This window comes from Mobula hypostoma, chromosome 6 (assembly GCF_963921235.1).
Source record: "Mobula hypostoma chromosome 6, sMobHyp1.1, whole genome shotgun sequence".
NCBI classification, from domain to species: Eukaryota; Metazoa; Chordata; class Chondrichthyes; order Myliobatiformes; family Myliobatidae; genus Mobula; species Mobula hypostoma.
Genome location: NC_086102.1, coordinates 91770312 through 91787768, shown reverse-complemented (window position 1 = coordinate 91787768; position 17457 = coordinate 91770312). Strand labels below are relative to the sequence as shown.

General features: G+C 45.4%; 1 protein-coding gene across 1 annotated transcript in view; it reads right to left on the bottom strand.

Moving 5' to 3' along the window:
* Positions 1-17457, bottom strand: part of vwa8 (von Willebrand factor A domain containing 8) — a 485234-nt gene that overhangs the window by 10714 nt on the left and 457063 nt on the right. Inside the window, exons 42-44 of the mRNA XM_063051192.1 lie at positions 16425-16583; positions 7316-7414; positions 1521-1759 (exon numbers count right to left, since the gene is read on the bottom strand). Of these exons, the coding sequence (XP_062907262.1) occupies positions 1521-1759; positions 7316-7414; positions 16425-16583 (497 nt within the window). The remainder of the gene's footprint in view (positions 1-1520; positions 1760-7315; positions 7415-16424; positions 16584-17457) is intronic.

Here is a 17457-nt window from a genome sequence, read left to right as displayed (position 1 = left end):
GCATCCTTTTAGAACGAGGATGATGAGGAACTTCCTTAGCCAGAGAGTGGTGAATCTGTGGAATTTTTTGCCATAGGAAGCTGTGGAGGCCAAGTCTTTATGTATATTTAAGGCAGAGGTTGATAGATTCTTGATTGGTCAGGCCATGAAGGGATTCGGGGAGGGAAGTCAGGAGATTGGGGATGAGAGGAAAATTTGATCAGTCATGATGAAATGGTGGAGAAGACTCGATGGGCCAAATGGCCTATTTCTGCTCCTATATTTTATCTGTTATGGTTATGTTAAAGTTGAATAAGATGTTGATGAGACCTAATTTGGAGTATCGTGTGCAGTTCTGGTCACTAATCTATAGGAAAGATGTAAATAAAATTGAAAGAGTGTAGGGAAAATTTACAAGGATGTTTCTGGAACTTGAGCACCAGAGTAATAGGGAAAAGTTGAATAGGTTAGGACTTTATTCCCTAGAGTGTAGGAGAGATTTGATAAAGGTATAGAAAATTATGATATTTCTTAAAGGTTGTGAGAGTCTCTGCCTCCACCACACTCTTGGACAGTACATACCAGAATCTAACCACCCTCTGGATGGAAAAAAAACTTCCCCAGATCCTCCTCCTGCCTCCTGCTCCATATATTAAACCCAAGTTCTCTAGTTTTAGACACCACTGATATGTGTGGGGGGGGGTGTCATTATTCACACTACCTATGTCCCTCATAAGCTTGTCCATCTCTATTAGATCTGCCTGCACCCACCCTCCGCTCCTCTCCATCCTGGTGAATCTCCTCCAGTTCGGTAGAGTGGCCTCCACTTCCCTTCCCTACAGTGAACTGTCCTGGGGAGATACACGTAAGGTGGAATTATAGTGTGCTTCTTATTGTTACAACAGTTGTACACTTTGAAAAAATACTCCATGGGCTGTGAGTCCAGATGAGGAAGGGTGGAAGAGGGAAGAGTTGAAATGGTGACAGAGACTGGTGGAGTCTGGTATTTGTAGGAACAGATACAACCATCAGCTTTTGCAACTGAGCTGCACTCCCCCAATCCCACTTCAGCAATGGAACACCACGAAGCATCTCTTGCACGATCATGGATTTGATTGTGTTTTCTTTTGCATTAATGTCTTATTTTGCAATATTTTTTTCAACACTGTCTTGTATAATTTATACAGAATTTATAATCTATACGTTGATGCTTGAATCTACCTGCCAGTGATGTTTCTGCTGGTAAGTTTTTAATTGTACCTATACCTCACCATACTTGTGCATGTGACAATAAACTCAATTTGATTTGACATTTCTGAAGAGTCAAACAAACACTAAGCTAGTCCTAGGTTTAATATCATATCTGAAAAATGAACAGTGGAGCATCTCCTCAGCCCACACTGAAGTATTTGTCTGAAGTCTGAGCTCGGGTCTCTGGAGTGGGACTTGAACATGATCTTCAAAGATAAATTAAATATTTGGGGAGAATGTGAAAAATACTGAGACAAAGCAAACAAAATTCACAACTGTAGGGTAAATACCTCTCAGCTTGGTCACCCAGGGATCCAATGAAAATGGCAAAGGCATTAACTTGAGGATTGCAGGTCAGAGCCCGGGCAAACCTTGTGGAGCTGATACCGTATCGCTCTAAGTTAGCATCACTCAGCACAATGACAAAATGTTCATCTGCCTCTTCTTTGGCAATCTCTTGGATGGCATGTTCTGTTCCTTCAAGAGTGTGGTCTCCACTCATACAAAACTGGGCATGGGCATACATTGTCTAAAATAGAAAGACATTTATCAGTAACAGATCTCTCTCTCTCACACAAACTCCAAAGTGGAATGTACACCTCTGATATTGATAGGACTAGACTCTTGTGGTAATCTCTCACCAGTATTTCCTGCCAATAACTGAGCATGTGAATTGTTATTACAACTTTAACATGATTGGGAGTCACAGAGGAATACTGGCTGAAGGCACAGAGTGGGTGACATTGCAAGCGTGTCAGCAGGAATTGGGAGTTTGAGTGCAAATGAGAACTGGTATGATTTTGTTCAGCTGAATAAGCAGGCCAAGGAATGGCAATTGGGTTTTGATTCACTTAAATGTAAGGTGTTGCATTTTGCAAAGTCAAATCCACACTGGATGTGTTGTAGAACAAAATAACTTAGGAGTTCAGGTACATGGTTCCCTGAAAGCAGAATCACAGGTACACAGGGTAGTGAAGAAGGCTTTTGGTATGCTGGTCTTCATCAATCAGGGCCCTGACTATAGGACCTGGGAAGTCATGAAGCAGTTGTAACGAGCTGCTGGTGTAGCTGCACTTTAGTACTGTGTTCAGTTTTGATTGTCCTGATATAGGAGAGATGTTATTCAACTGAAAAGAGTTCAGAAAAGACTTATAAGGACATTGCCAGGACTTGAGGGACCAATTTATAAGGAGAAGATGGGCAGGCTATGACTTTTGCCATCTGAGCAAAGACCAAGAGGTGATTTTATAGAGGTGTATAAAATTGTGACAACCATAGAGATAGTGAAGCTACTCATGTTTTTTTCCCAGGGTTGGAATATCAAGAACCAGAGGGTATATGTTTCAGATAAGAGGGGAACAATCACAGAAACTTGAGGGACAACTTGTTTTACACAGAGGGCAGTACGTAAGTGGAATGGACTACCAGAGGAAGCAGCTGAGCCAGGTAAAATAACAACTTCTAAAAGGTAGTTGGACAGGTACAGTACATGGATAAGAAAGGTTTGCTAGGCTATGAGCCAAGCACTGTCAAGTGGAATTAGGCTAGATAGACATCTCGGTCAGCATGGACTAGTAGGGCTGAAGGGCCTGTTTTCATGCTGTATGACTCTGTTGTTAGAGAGTCACAGATAGTAATGATCAAGAGGATCAGGACTTGTGCAGGATCCCTGGCTGTTTGTAATAATGAAACTGTAGAATGATTTGGATGTGGATAAAGAGGTATGGTCAGGAAATTTGCAGTTGACATGAATAGTGATGGAGTTGTTAATAATCTGGAGAATAGTCTTAGGCTACAGATATTGATGTGATGATGAAATGGGTCTAGAAATGGCACAAGGAGTTCCATCCTGCTAAATGTGAGATGATGCATCTGGGAGCACTAATGGAGCTAGGACATACACCATGAACGATAGGTTCCTAGGGAACATCAAAGAATAGCAGGACCAACGATGCTGCATCACTGCGTCGTATGAAAAATGTACTGCGGCAGGCAGGAAGGCTCTACAATGGGTAATTAAAATTCCGCAATACTTCACTGTATATACCATCAAGGACATATATACAGAAAGGTAAAAGGTACAGAAAAAAGACCAGTAATATCATAAAGGATCTCACCTACCCTGATCATGGACTGCTTGCTCCATTTCCATCAAGGAGGAGGCTACACAGCATCGACAGCAGGACCACTAGACTCAAAAACAGTTACTTTACCCAAGCAGTATGTCATGAACTCTTCAGACCAGTGCAGGGTGGTGGGCCCTTTCATGGGCCAAGTCCTTATTGAAGGAGGACTCTGCCATGTGTTTTGATATCAATTTAATTTTAAGAACTATGAGGAGGGTTTTCTTTCACCCTGCCGGGGATCCAGAGGCAGCTAAGAGACTCCTCCATTTGTGTAAGGGGTCTCGGTCCACTGCCGACTACTCAATTGAGTTCTGGACCCTGGCAGCAGAGAGTGGGTGAGACACGGAGGCATCAGTTGCCCTTTTTCAATGAGGATTAAATGACCAACTTAAGGATGTCCTAGTGACCATTGAACCAGTAGAAGATTTGGAGGAGCTTATGGATACGATTATTAGAATTGATAATTGCATGTCCAAGAGAAGGACAGAGCGGTGTAGCCAGTTCGCCCAGTGAGCTGGCTCTCAAAATCACCCAGTGCTTCCTCTGGTTCCACAATAAGACTCGACCCAGATTCTTGCAGTCTTCTCCAGAGCAGCCTATGCAATTGGGAAGAACCTGGCTCTGCCAGCAGAGAGAGACAGACATAAGGCAGAGAAGCTGCTTATTCTGTGGTAGGGCTGGCCGCTTTCAAGTATCTTGTCCCAAGTTGTTGGGAGAACTTCCAGGCTCATCCATCGAGGGGGGAACTGTGACCATCTCTCATCCCTCTCCAGGTCCGACAAATTCCAGAGTGATGTTACCTTCCATGATGTCTTGGGGGGGGGGACATCAACATCCCCTTGGTAGTCTTTGGTTCGTCAGGGAATTTTTTAGATCTTGGACTGGCTGAGAGGATCCAACTTCCTTAATTATGTCTCAACCAGCCACTCACTACTATGGCCCTGGACGGGAGACTGTTGGGACTTGGACAAATTTATTATCTTCCCGTTCCTCTCAAGTTACCAATTGGTATGCACAAGATGATGATTCCACCTTATTCACTCTCCAAATATTCCCTTAACCCTTGGTTACCTGTGGTTACTTTTCCACAATCCATGTATTAATTGGTCTTCTGGCATCATTTAGGGTTGGTCAACCTTAAGCCTGAATAATTGTCTTTCTAAAGTTTCCGAGATACCAGTCCAATTTTGAGGTGCCAGCATGATGTTTGAAGATATCTGCTGTGGAGTCATCGGTCGTATGTCCTTAGTTGCCTTCCGACTCCTTAGAACTAGAATCTAAGTCAACTGAGTTGTCTATTGTGCCTCCAGGATATTTGGACTTGCTGGATGTATCTAGCAAGAAGACAGCCACAACGTTTCCTCCACATTGAGACTATGACTGCACTATTGACTTGCTACCAGGTACTTGTCCTACCCAGGGAGGCTTTATTCCTTATCCCTTCCAGAGAGACAAGCTATGAAGGAGTATATTAAGGAGGCATTGGCATCTGGGTTTATTTGACTGTCCACTTCATCTACTGAAATAGGATTCTTTCTTGTATGTAAGAAGGATGGCGAATTGAGACCATGTATTGATTACAGGGGTCAGACTAAGTTTACTATTAAGAGCCGGTATCCATTCCCTCTTATGAATATGGCATTTGAACTATTACAGAGAGCAATGGTCTTCATGAAGCTTGATCTCTGGAATGCCTACAACCTTATCTGGATTCGAAAGGAAGATGAATGGAAGACGGCTTTCAACACTCCCACTGGTCATGATGGTGATGCCATTTGGCTTAGTGAACGCTTGAGCTGCCTTTCAAAAGTTCATCAATGATGTACTCTAAGAAATGCTCAACCATCCTGACGAAGGGTCTCGGCCTGAAACGTTGACTGTACCTCTTCCTAGAGATGCTGCCTGGCCTGCTGCGTTCACCAGCAACTTTCATGTGTGTAGCTCAACCACTTTGTATTTGTTTATTGGAATGATATTCTTATTTTTTCTCAATTGCTTCAGGAATGTGTACAATGTGTACAGCGTGTTCTTCAACATCTATTGGAGAATCAACCTTTTGTAATATTTCAGAAGGGAGAGTTCCACGTTCCCCAACTTTCTTTCCTTGGATCTGCCACTTCCAGAGGGGATTTACAGATGGACCCTGAGAAGACACATGCTGTACAGAACTGGCCACAGCCTATGTCGATTAAACAGCTCCAACATTTCTTAGGGTTTGCCAGTTTCTATTGTTGCTTCATTCACAACTTCAGTTCAATTGCAGCTCCACTTACCAACCTTAGGGCCTTTGCATTGAATTCCAGAGGCAGAAACCGCTTTCTGCGACCTTAAAAACAGATTTACCACAGCCCTTCATCTGAACCTACCTTTTGTAGTGGAAGGTTGACGCCTCGGACATTGTAGTAGGAACCAGGCTCTCTCAATGAACCACCTCTGACCAGAAATTATATCCATGTGCTATCTTTTCAAAACATCTCTCTCCTGCCAAGAGGAACTATAATAATGGCAACAGGGAGTTGCGTGCTATGCTTGAAGAATGGAGACATTGGTTGAAGGGGGTAAATCCTGTGACCCTGTCTGTCTACTTCCTACAGATGTGCTTATATCCAAGAAGCAAGGAGGCTGAACTCCTGGCAGGCAAGTTGGTCATTGTTTTTCAATTAGTTTAATTTTATTATAACTTACAGACCTTGGTGTGGCGCGTGGCCAAGTGGTTAGGGCGTTGGACTAGCGATCTGAAGGTTGTGGGTTCGAGCCTCGGCCAGGGCCGCGTGTGTGTCCTTGAGCAAGGCACTTAACCACACACTGCTCTACTCTACCCAGCTGAGAATGGGTACCGGCAAAAATGCTGGGGGTTAACCTCGTGATAGACTGGCATCCTACCCGGGGGAGGGGGAGTCTCATACTCTCAGTCGCTTCACGCCACGGAAACTGGCATAAACACTGGCCTGATGGGCCACAAGGCTCGTGCCAGACTTAACTTTAACTTACAGACCTGGTTCCAAGAATCAGAAACTGGACACACTCTCTAGACAGTTTGATACACCCAACAAGGATAAGTACCAGAGACCATTCTTCCCAGTTCAAGACTGATGGCTCCTATTAGATGGGAAATCAATTCTATTGTGTGAAAGGCCCAGGAACAACATGCAGTCGATCCAGGCAATGGGCCTCCTGGCTGTATCTTCGTTCCTGACCTGGTTTGCTCCAAGGTATTGAATTGGGAACATGCCTCTAACGTGGTCAGGCGCCCTGGAATTTCACATACATTAGAATTCATTAAGAGGCAATGCTGGTGGCTAGGCATAACCAAGGACATCAAGGACTATGACTGACATGCAATGTGTATGCCTGAATAAGGAGCCTAGATCACTACTCCAAGGTCTCTTACAACCTTTACCTATTCCCACTCGTCCCTGGTCTCATATTTCGATGTATTTTTATCACTTTTCTTTCTCCATCACGGGGGAATACTGTTATTATGGTTGTGGTGAACCAATTCTCAAAGGCAAGCCACTTTGTTCCTCTCCCCAAACTTTTTACAGCTTCAGTGAAGGCCAATTTTATGTTATGAAATATTTTCTGGGTACATGGTTTGCCTGGGACCATGGTCAGACCATGGTCTGCAATTCACATCTCAATCCTGGAAGGCCTTTTGTCAACTTGTTAGGGATGCAGTTAGCCTATCCTCTGAGTTCCACCCACAAACCAATGGGCAAACAGAGACATCAACCTTATCTAACTGGGTACCCTGAACCTATTTAACAATGTGATCTTGTCTAATTAGGATCTTAATTTCATTCACCCTCCTTGGCCCCACATTCCACATTTTTATCAACAAAAATCCATTAAACCTCAGGTTTAAAATCATTTGTTGACTTGCCATATATTTCTTAAGGTTCAGACCTGATTCAGCGAATCTTGACAACAGAAACCGATTTCAGCCATACTCAATTTACCTTAATAATCCGCAGTCTCTCCTTGTTGTTTCTGGGAAGATGTTCACTTCGGACTAGTTCGATGTTGAATCCATCTCCTGAGTGACCAACAATGTCATACTGAAAAGATAAAATAAACCATCAGATAGAGTAATTTTCTTTCCTTTAATCAGTGCAAGGTCACAATAAAAGCCAGCTTTTTCTGTTCGTTCCTAAATACAACTGAACACATGGCAGTGAATCACCTCACTGCATGTGGTATTTTTTCAATCACCAACTGCTGGAGGAACTCAGCTGGTCAGGCAGTATCTGTGGAGGAAATAGCAGCTAATGTTTCAGGGTAAGACCCTTCATCTGCTCTTGAGCCTAAACATTAACAATAAAGCAATTATCTCTATAAGGGTCTCTGCCATTTCTTCTCTAGCTTCCCACAAAATCCAGGAATGCATTTGGTTTGGCTCTGGGGATTTATCCATCTGAATACACCGTATAGCTGCAAATACTTCCTCCCTGGTAACATGCACCTTCCCTTATCTCATGAGTAACCATGATTTTATTCTCACTAAGCACCCAAGAGAAGCATTTGTTAAAAATCCAACCCATCTCCTGTGGTTTAAGCCAAAGGTGGACCTGCTGTTCTCTAAAGGGACGTACTCTCTCCCAAGCCACTCTAAGGGGAGCTACTCTTAATATAGCTTTAGAATCTCGTGGGATTTTCTTTAAACTTTATCTGTCAGATCTTTCTCATAGACAGGGCAGAGAGAGGATAAGTGGGAAAATTATAGCTTTCTCCTTCCAAATCCTTAGGTGGAAAAAAGACATGAAAGATATTTATTTATTTTATTTACTTCGAGACAGAACACAAAATAGGCCCTTCTGGCCTTTCAAGCTGTGCCACACAGCAATCCCTGACAGCCCAGAATTAACCCTAACCTAATCATGGGAAAATTTACAACGACCAATTAGCCTACCCTGTATGTCTTTGGACTGTGGGAGGAATTGGAGCACCCGGAGAAACGCCTGCATTACACAAGAAGGAGTACAGAGACTCCTTACAGATTGAACTCGGAACTCTTGACTCCTCAAGCTGTAATAGCGGTGTGCATCCACTACTCTACCGTGCCACTCCAATGATGAATGCCAGCTTCCTGCCACACTGAAGCCATCTCTTCACAATTACTGTAGAGCTGACGACACATTAGAATGATTACAGACAGGATGAAGAGGAGTTTACTGGGCAAAGATACCTCTAGACAGGTGGATGGAATTAAGATACAGATCTGCAGTGATCGAACTGAAAGACAGAACTGGTGACAAGGGTGTGAACGTCCTCCCACTGCTCCTACATTAATGTAGCAATTGTCCAGATGTAGATAGGGCAGGTGTGGGTGCAGACAACATTTGCAAGTTGCTACTGAAGGCAAGTACAGAGTGGGTGAGATAATCTAGGTTAAAGGTTAGATCTGGTGATATCTGGAACACAGCAGTGTAAAAGGTGATGCAAGGATTCAAAGTAAAGTTGAAACAATCTAGAGAAATTGAAGCACCATAATATATCTGAAATATCAGTAGACAGAATAGAAGTGTGCAGTCTGGAAATCTCAGTATACAATTTCAAATTAAAACAAGAAAAGAAATTACATTTCTGGACCTGGATGGTCCTTAGTAGTTTAAGACCAAATAAATACATTCAAAGTGTATTGTCATTGCAACTTAGAGAACACAAAAAAATTCTTAACAGCAATATCCAGAATCAACAATGGTACAAAATGGAAACAGGCCCTTGGGCCCACTAAGTTCAGGCTGACAATCAAGCATTCACTTACACTTCATTTTATTCTCTCAATATTCCCATCAACTCATCCCAGCCACTGCCCTCCACCACTCCCTTCCCAGGTTCTACCGTCCATCCTCACAATAGGGGTGACTTACAATGGCCAATTCACCCACACACCTTTGGAATATGGGTAGAAACCAGAGAATTGAAGAAATCCTCTCCGTGACTTCCTGAATCCCTATAACCCTCTGAGATATCTGCACTACTCCAAATTAATCACTCTGTTTGTAGCAACCTTGTCTTTGAGAGCAACAAATGCAGTAGGTGACGTTGGATGAGGTGCATATGAATTTTACCTCACCTGGAAAGGCCGTTGGATGGTGGGAATGAGTGATAGAAGTGTGTGTGCAGTTATTAAACACTAAACATTTAATGGAGCTATTCAACAGTTTAATAGATGTCCCTTTAGAACTGTGATGAAAAGGAATTAATTTACCCAGAGGGTGGTTAATCTATGGAATTCATTGCCACAGACAGATGTGGAGGCAAAGTCATTGGGTATACATAAAGCAGAATTTGATAGGTTCTTGATTAGTCAGGGTGTCAAAGGCAGAAGAATGGGTTTTTGAGGGATAATAAATTAGCCATGATGGATGGTGGAGCAGACTTGATGGGCTGAATGGCCTAATTCTGCTCCTTTGTCTTATGGTAAATCAGGCATCATTGAACACGTCTCAAGTTCAAGCCAGTCATCAAAAGTCTTTTGATCTTGACAACATTATCTCCTCCTGAGTCTCATTAATATTCAAAAGGTCTGTATTTGCAATTCTGATTTGTGTATGATTTTAAGCAGTTCATGCACTTTCGGTCTTGCTCACCACTCTTCTACACGTTTCCAGCAAGTACCTTCAAATGAGCACCTGATCTTCTCAAATCCTGGCAGGAAACCTGCTGTGCTTATCCAATCTTGGGAGACTCCAGATCCTTGAATGTGCTGGACTCTTAACTGACCCCTTAATCCAAGGGGAAATTAGGGAAGAGTAGTAAATAGATGCATTGCCAGTGTTGTCTGCATCACAGGTGGGTGTGAACACATAAAAGTAAAATCTAAAGGTGGTTTGTACGTGGTCATCTAGCATGGCAACAAGCCTTGCAGCCCAACATATCCATACCCAGCAAGATACCCATCAAAACACCCCATTTGACCTATATCCCTTTAAACCTTTCCTATCTGCTAAAGTGTCTTTTAAATTATATTATTCTATCTGCCTCAACCATAGAGCACTACAGCACACCTTAAAAGGACCTTTAGAACATTTAGTCTGTACTTACTGCCCATTACCCACTGGCGTTTAGGGCAGCAATGAAGGTCCTCCATTTCTGGTAGTGTTCAGGACTTCCTTCATCAAGTCAGTAGCTTCCTCTTAGCTTTCACTACAGTCAGTCATGGTGTGGACTAAGGAATACCATCACAATCAGATGTAGAAGGATTCGTCATTGCTATTTCTGTAACAACTTTGTTTTACCATTCAGGGTTGTTAGCCCAAAGCTGAACCCCCGAACCCGGAGGACCTATGAACACTGTTAGTCTGGCCTCTACCCTTTGACCTGTTTGGCATGGGTAACCCTACCACGAGTCAAAGTGTAAAGCCCTGGCTCCAGCCAACATAGCTCTCTGGGTCATTGAGGCACACAAGCCTCCAAACCACGACACGGTTGTGGTCCTCTTGGAGGACATTTAGTTTGTGCCAACTATTATTCTGCCTAGTCCCACTGACCCGCACCGGGACGGTAGCCCTCCATATTCCCTCCTCCCCCATCCATGTACATATCCAACCTTCTCTTAAATGTTGCAATCGAACCCACATCCACCACTTCCACTGGCAGATCGTTCCACACTCTCACCACCCTCTGAGTGAAGAAGCTCCCCCCAGGTTCCACTTCAACATTTTACATTTCACCCTTAACCTATGGCTTCTAGTTCTAGTCTCATCCAACCTCGGGAGGTGAGAAAACCTGCTTCTCTGGCGGTTTGTTCCATATACCCACCACTCTCTGTGTGAAAGGGTGGTGGGGAAATCCCTCAGGTTCTTATTAAATCTTTCCCCCCTCTCACCTTAAAATCTTTGCCTCTGGTTCTTGAATCTTCTACCCTGGGAAAAAGACTGTGTCCGTTCACCCTTTATACATCTCTATAAGGTTACCGCTCAGTCTCCTACGCTCCTACGATTACAAATTGACCACTTTGCATCATCCTTCAGCACAGCATTGGATAGTTGGTTTGTGTTATCACCAATCGAGGCTCTCATCCTCTCTGCAGTTAACACCCTACTCCTGATAACTTTAACCATATCCTCAGGTAGATTTATTTTCACATCCATTCACAACTAATGTAGATTGTATGGTGCTGTGGTTACTGAACAGCAGGGTTGATCTACCTTTGGTTAAGGTCAGAGATCTTGATTAAGAAAGGTTCACGAGTTGAGAAAAGGATCAATGTCAGTGAATAGTGGTGCTTACTGTAACAGTAACATGCTTATAGAGACAGAGTAAGTTACACTTGGCTGTGAATCTCACGGACAGCAACGTTACAACATGACACCTTTGACAGGAAACTGGTTTGATAAATTGTTTAAAGAGCAATGGCCTTCTTCACAATGATAAGCAGCATCTTAGTGTGGATAGCATATTGTGTTAAAAGGAACATTATTTGGAACACAGCTTTAGTAATCTACCTTCTCAATATGGCTATTCTATAAAACAGCTTAAGGCAGAACATATTGTGGCGAACATTTGGTCCATAATGACAGACGAGGAAGCTCTATCACACAACGGTTTTATCGTGATAAACACAAAATAGACCAGGCACCATGACCTGGAGAATGAACCCAACCAGTCTCACACAGACAGGGAAGGCGACCATCACACACCCCAGTTACAGTTCAGGTGACCCACAAATACACAAGCAAATAACGGTATAACCCAAGCTAAAATGTAACATTAAACAAACTGGAATTTCCCACCATAATCCCACAAAAGCATTTTAACACAAGAACAATAAACAGTACTGGTCATTGGAAATACAGGGGGCGGCTGTCGACCAAGCCCCCACCCAGAACGTCACACTGCCCTCACCCAAGGGGTCAGCTGTCCCCGGCAACCCCAGAGTCCACAGTGAGGTCCAAAAGTTCTGGTGAGCTTGGACACTGCCACGTGGATTTTGTGAGGCAAGAGGCAGGGCACCCGGAGTGCCAGTTCCTTCCTCCAGCCTCACTGGGTTAGTGGTGGCCAAGAGCTGACACAGTGCCAGCTGGTCCCGGTGCAACACGACTGCCTTCCGCTACTCAGGTAACCGCACCCGATATACCACATCAGAGATGCGGTCGAGCACCTCTCCCAGCCCCTTCCAGTGGCATCCAAGCCTGGAGGATAGTCCCTTCTTCCAGGAGGGGCAGTAGACACTTACTGGGGCCCTTACCATTTACTACATTGGTACCCCAGACTGTCGGCCCGGCCCCTTCTGGGACATGCAGGCGTCGCAGCCGTGCACGAACAGCTCCGCGTCCTGCCTGTACCCAGGCCACTAGAAGCGTTCACGCAGCCTGCCCAATGTCTTTGCAACTCTGAGATGGCCAGCCCCCACCAGCCCGTGCACCGACCGCAGCACCGTGGTGTGGAGCCCCCGGGGACCACCAGCTGCAGGAGTCTGTCACCATCAGAGAACTGCCTCCACCTGAACAGCAACCTGTCGTGTTCCCCACAGTGAGTACAGGGCCTTGGTCTCGGGGTGCAGGGCGGAGACCTCTGCCCACTCCAGCCTTTGTCCCATAGTCAGCCATTCCCTCACCCGGGCCACAGGGTCGCTCACCTGTTCGCTGCCCAGCTGCTGGTCCGCGGTGGGGAGGTGGTTGCTGGCCGTCACTGTCACTTGTCCCTGGTTCAGCTGTGTTGTGTTGGGCCGCTGCTGGGTGTGCTGCACCGCTCCGGGCCGCTGTGAAACCGGTGGTGGTTGCTGCTCCCGCTAGGACCGCTTCCTGGAGCCGTCCTCGGAGAGCCACAGCTTCTGTGCTGAGGTAGAGTGTTGCCCCCGACACACCCACACGGGCCCCCCAGCGGGACAGCAGGTCCGGGCCAAGGATGCAGGACTCTCGGATGTCGGCGAGCCACACCTCGTGCTCCACTGTGTTTCTCCCCATTGCAACGTGCAGCCTCCTCTTCCCTCACATCGGCGCACGGTCGCCGTTGACTGTCGCCAGCTGGACCACCGTCATTGTCCACCCAGGCGGGGATAGCTGGTCCGTGTTGGGGAGAACACCAGGACGGATGAAAATTATGGTTGACCCTGTGTCCACCAACACACGGCATCTGATGCCCTCCATCACGCAGTCCATGTATAAGCCTCGCTCTTCACCAAAATGGCCCACCCGGAGGGGTGACAATGGGGGGGGTTCTGCTGGAGGATTCGGACGGCACTGCCCACTTGGTGTTTCCCGGTGGCTGCGCTGAGCTGTGGTGTGGTGCTGGTACGGGGCAGCCCCAGGCCAAATGACCTACCACACCACACCGGTAGCAGAGATCGTATCATGGCCCGCAGTGGGGTCTGCGTGGCAGTGGTCGGACCCGTCTCACGTGCTCCTCCTCGTCAGTTTCCTCCTCCGCCTTGGTGACACAAGCCCGGGCTCGCTGCATGCGGGGTGATGCTGGAACACTTTGGAGGCCTTTGCCCTCCAAAGGCGTGGAGGGCAAGCTCTTCCTGGGCCGCGGGAGGTAGCCACGCAGAGTACAGTGGCGGAGATCAGCTGCTAATGCCCCAGGCTTTCTCCTCCACGGCGCCGTCTGCTGCACAGTTCTTCCCTCATTGCTTCCGGCCATGGCCTCTGCTCGTCACGCCGCTTCAGCGCCACTACGAGTGCCCTCAGTCACGCTGCTCCGCTGGTATTAGGTCGAGGAGGGCCCGCAGGGCATCTCCCTCCAGTGCCAGGGCAAGGTGCACCGCCGTCTCGGTGGGGCTCCACCCGTTGTGCTGTGTGGCGAGTTTGACTTGCGCCAGGTAAGGTTCTAGGCAGCTGGTACTGTTGTATCTGGGGAGCTTCAGGGTAGACCTTGAGGCGCAAATCGTCGAGGCCCTTTGATCTTCCTGTTGCTCCGGCGGTGTCTGCCATGGTGCCCACCCTCCCATGGCTACGGCGTCTTGGGTGCCCCGATATGGGTTGCTACGGAGGCGAGTGATGCGCACCACTCTGTCCCCCGGCTGGGGAGCCTGGATACGCTCGCTCCATCGGGGCTCCCCGGGAAGGCACGATGCTCGGTCCCTCGTCTTATTCCCTGGGTCTTAAGGCACTCTATCTGCCGTTGTAGCTCTTCAATCTCATCTTCGATCTCCTCAATCTGGCATCCCACTCCTGACACCAATGTGGCGAGCATTTGGTCCATAATGACAGATGAGGAAGCTCTTTGAACTCAACAAACGTTTTATTGTGATAGACACAAAACAGACTGGGCACCTTGACCCGGAAAGTGAACCCAATCAGTCTCACACAGACGGGGGAAGTTACCATCACACACCCCAGTTACAGTTACAGTTCAGGTGACCCACAAATACACAAGCAAATGAACTGGAACGTCCCACCATAAGCCCACAAAAGCATTTTAACACAAGAACAGTAAACAGTGCTGGTCATTAGACATGCAGGGCAGGCTGTTGGCCACGCTGCCACCCAGAACATCACAATGTGTTAAAAGGAAACATCAGAAGCAAACATGTTTATTATTTTGATAGAACAGGAAGGAATGAATTGTTTTCACTGTAAGAATGGTTGGCAACCAAGTGATGAGCAGGTTTAAAATGATCGGTAAAAAAGTTCCCAGACCATTTATGCACTGAGCTAAAATCGTCTGGGATTCACTCTGTGATACACTGTATTGTATAATATGGAATCTAATGTATTATTGTACTCATAGTGCACTCTATTATACAGTCCATGTTGTTCTATATTATATAGTCCTGGTGCTCTGTATTGTATAGACAGGGATGTTCTATATTGTATAGTCCTGGTGCTCTGTATTGTATAGACAGGGATGTTCTGTACTGTATAGACAGGGATGTTCTGTATTATATAGTCCTGGTGCTCTGTATTGTATAGACAGGGATGTTCTGTACTATATAGTCCTGGTGCTCTGTATTGTATAGACAGGGACGTTCTGTATTATGTAGTCCTGGTGCTCTGTATTGTATAGACAGGCATGTTCTGTATTATATAGTCCTGGTGCTCTGTACTGTATAGACAGGGATGTTCTGTATTATATAATCCTGGTGCTCTGTACTGTATAGACTGTGATGTTCTGTATTGTATAGACTGTGATGTTGATGTTCTGTATTGTATAGACCGTGATGTTCTGTACTGTATAGTCCCGGTGCTCTGTATTGTATAGACAGGGATGTTCTGTATTATATAGTCCCGGTGCTCTGTATTGTATAGACAGGGATGTTCTGTATTATATAGTCCCAGTGCTCTGTATTGTATAGACAGGGATGTTCTGTATTATATAGTCCTGGTGGCTCTGTATTGTGTAGTCTGGGAGGAACGGTACTCTTGTAATCCTGTACACTGTATTGTGTAGTCTATGATGTACAGTATTATGTTTCCTGGTGCACTGTACTGTGTAGTCTGGGATGTAATCTATTATACAGTCAGATATGAACATAATACAGATGTGATGCACTATTATGTAGAATGAGATCTACTTAAGTATATGTTCTGTGACCCAATGTACTACACAATCCCCAAAGTCTAAAATCAGAATCAGATTCATTATGACTGGTTGACAAGATGTGAAGTTCGTGGTTTTGCAGCAGCAGTACACAGCAAATATGTAAATTTCCTATAAATTACTAAAATAATATCGTACCAATAATAGGAATAACACGGTAGAGTTCATGGACAGTTCAGAGATCTGACAGTGGAGGGGGAGCTGTTTCTGAATTGCTGAGTGTGGGTCTCAGGCTCCTGTACCTCCTCCACGATGGCTGAAATGCACTGAGTTATACCGTCTGTAATCCACTATACTATACAGTCTGGATGCACTCCGCTATAGTATGCGATATACCATATTATATAGTCCTGGCCTATGATATTATATAGTTTGGCATATGATTATACTGTCTGGGATTAACAGCATTATATACGTAGTTCTGATGTGCATCAGTCTTCAAGATGAAAATGGAGAGATGGTCGAGAGAACCAATGTGCTATCTGTTTAGAAAAAACACGTGATTGGAAAGTTCTCCTATATACTTAGTTCTGTCTGTTTACCTCATCTTTTCAATCCACCCCTGCCCAGAGTGGGCTTTACCTTTAACTTCTGTTCATAGTTTTCAAAGGCTTCCAAGACCATACAGACAGCCTCCATGGAGCGCTCCAGTCTGCCATCAAGTCCGTTAAAGCGATACATGCTGCCGGAGACATCCACAAGGAGTCGCAGGCGCTTGGGTTTCTGCTGGGGGCTTCCAAGCTGTAAAGCAAGCAGAATGTGCTTGGTTAGAACAAGGCAAATAACATCCTTTATAACACACAGGGAAGGTGGAGAACCTGTGGATTTATTCCAGACAATAATACACGGGAGTACATTTTTCCCCACCACCTCTGTACCCTGTGGGCAGTATGTCCAATTTAGTTGCAGGTGGCTTAAAACACTATGAAAGAAACTTAATTTGGATTGGCCTGCATGAATGTAGTAATCTGGTGCTGTTTCTTAAAGAAGCAAGATTATTATTAACATAAGAAATTATGCAGGTGCTGGAAATCTTGCTCACTGCAGACTAAGTGCTAGAGAAACTCTGCACATCAGACAGCATCTATGGAGGGGTATAAGCAATCGACATTTTGTAATGAGACCCTTCATCAGGACTACAAAGAAAGCAGGAAGAAGCCAGAATGGTAAGGTGCAGGGAAAAGGAGGAGTACAAGCTGGCAGGTTATAGGTGAGATTAAGTGAGAGGGAAGGTTGATGGGTGAGGGTGGAGGAGTTAAGTAAGAAGCTGGGAGGTGACAGGTGTAAGAGGTAAAGGCCTGAAGAAGAAGGAATCTGATAGGAGAGGAGAGTGGATCACTGGAAAAACAGAAGGAGGAGGGCATCAGAGGGAGGTGATGGGCAGGTGAGAAGAGATAAGAGGAGACCCAGAATGGAGAATGCAAAAAGAGAGAAGTAGGAGGGATAAATTAAAGAGGAGAGCCAGAATGGAGAGTGCAAAAAGAGAGAAGTGGGAAGGAGAAATTACTGGAAGTATGAGGAATTGATTTTTAAACCACGAGGTTGGCGGGTACACAGATGGAATATGAGGTGCTGCTCCTCCAGTCTGAGTGTGGCCTCATCCTGGCAGTACAGG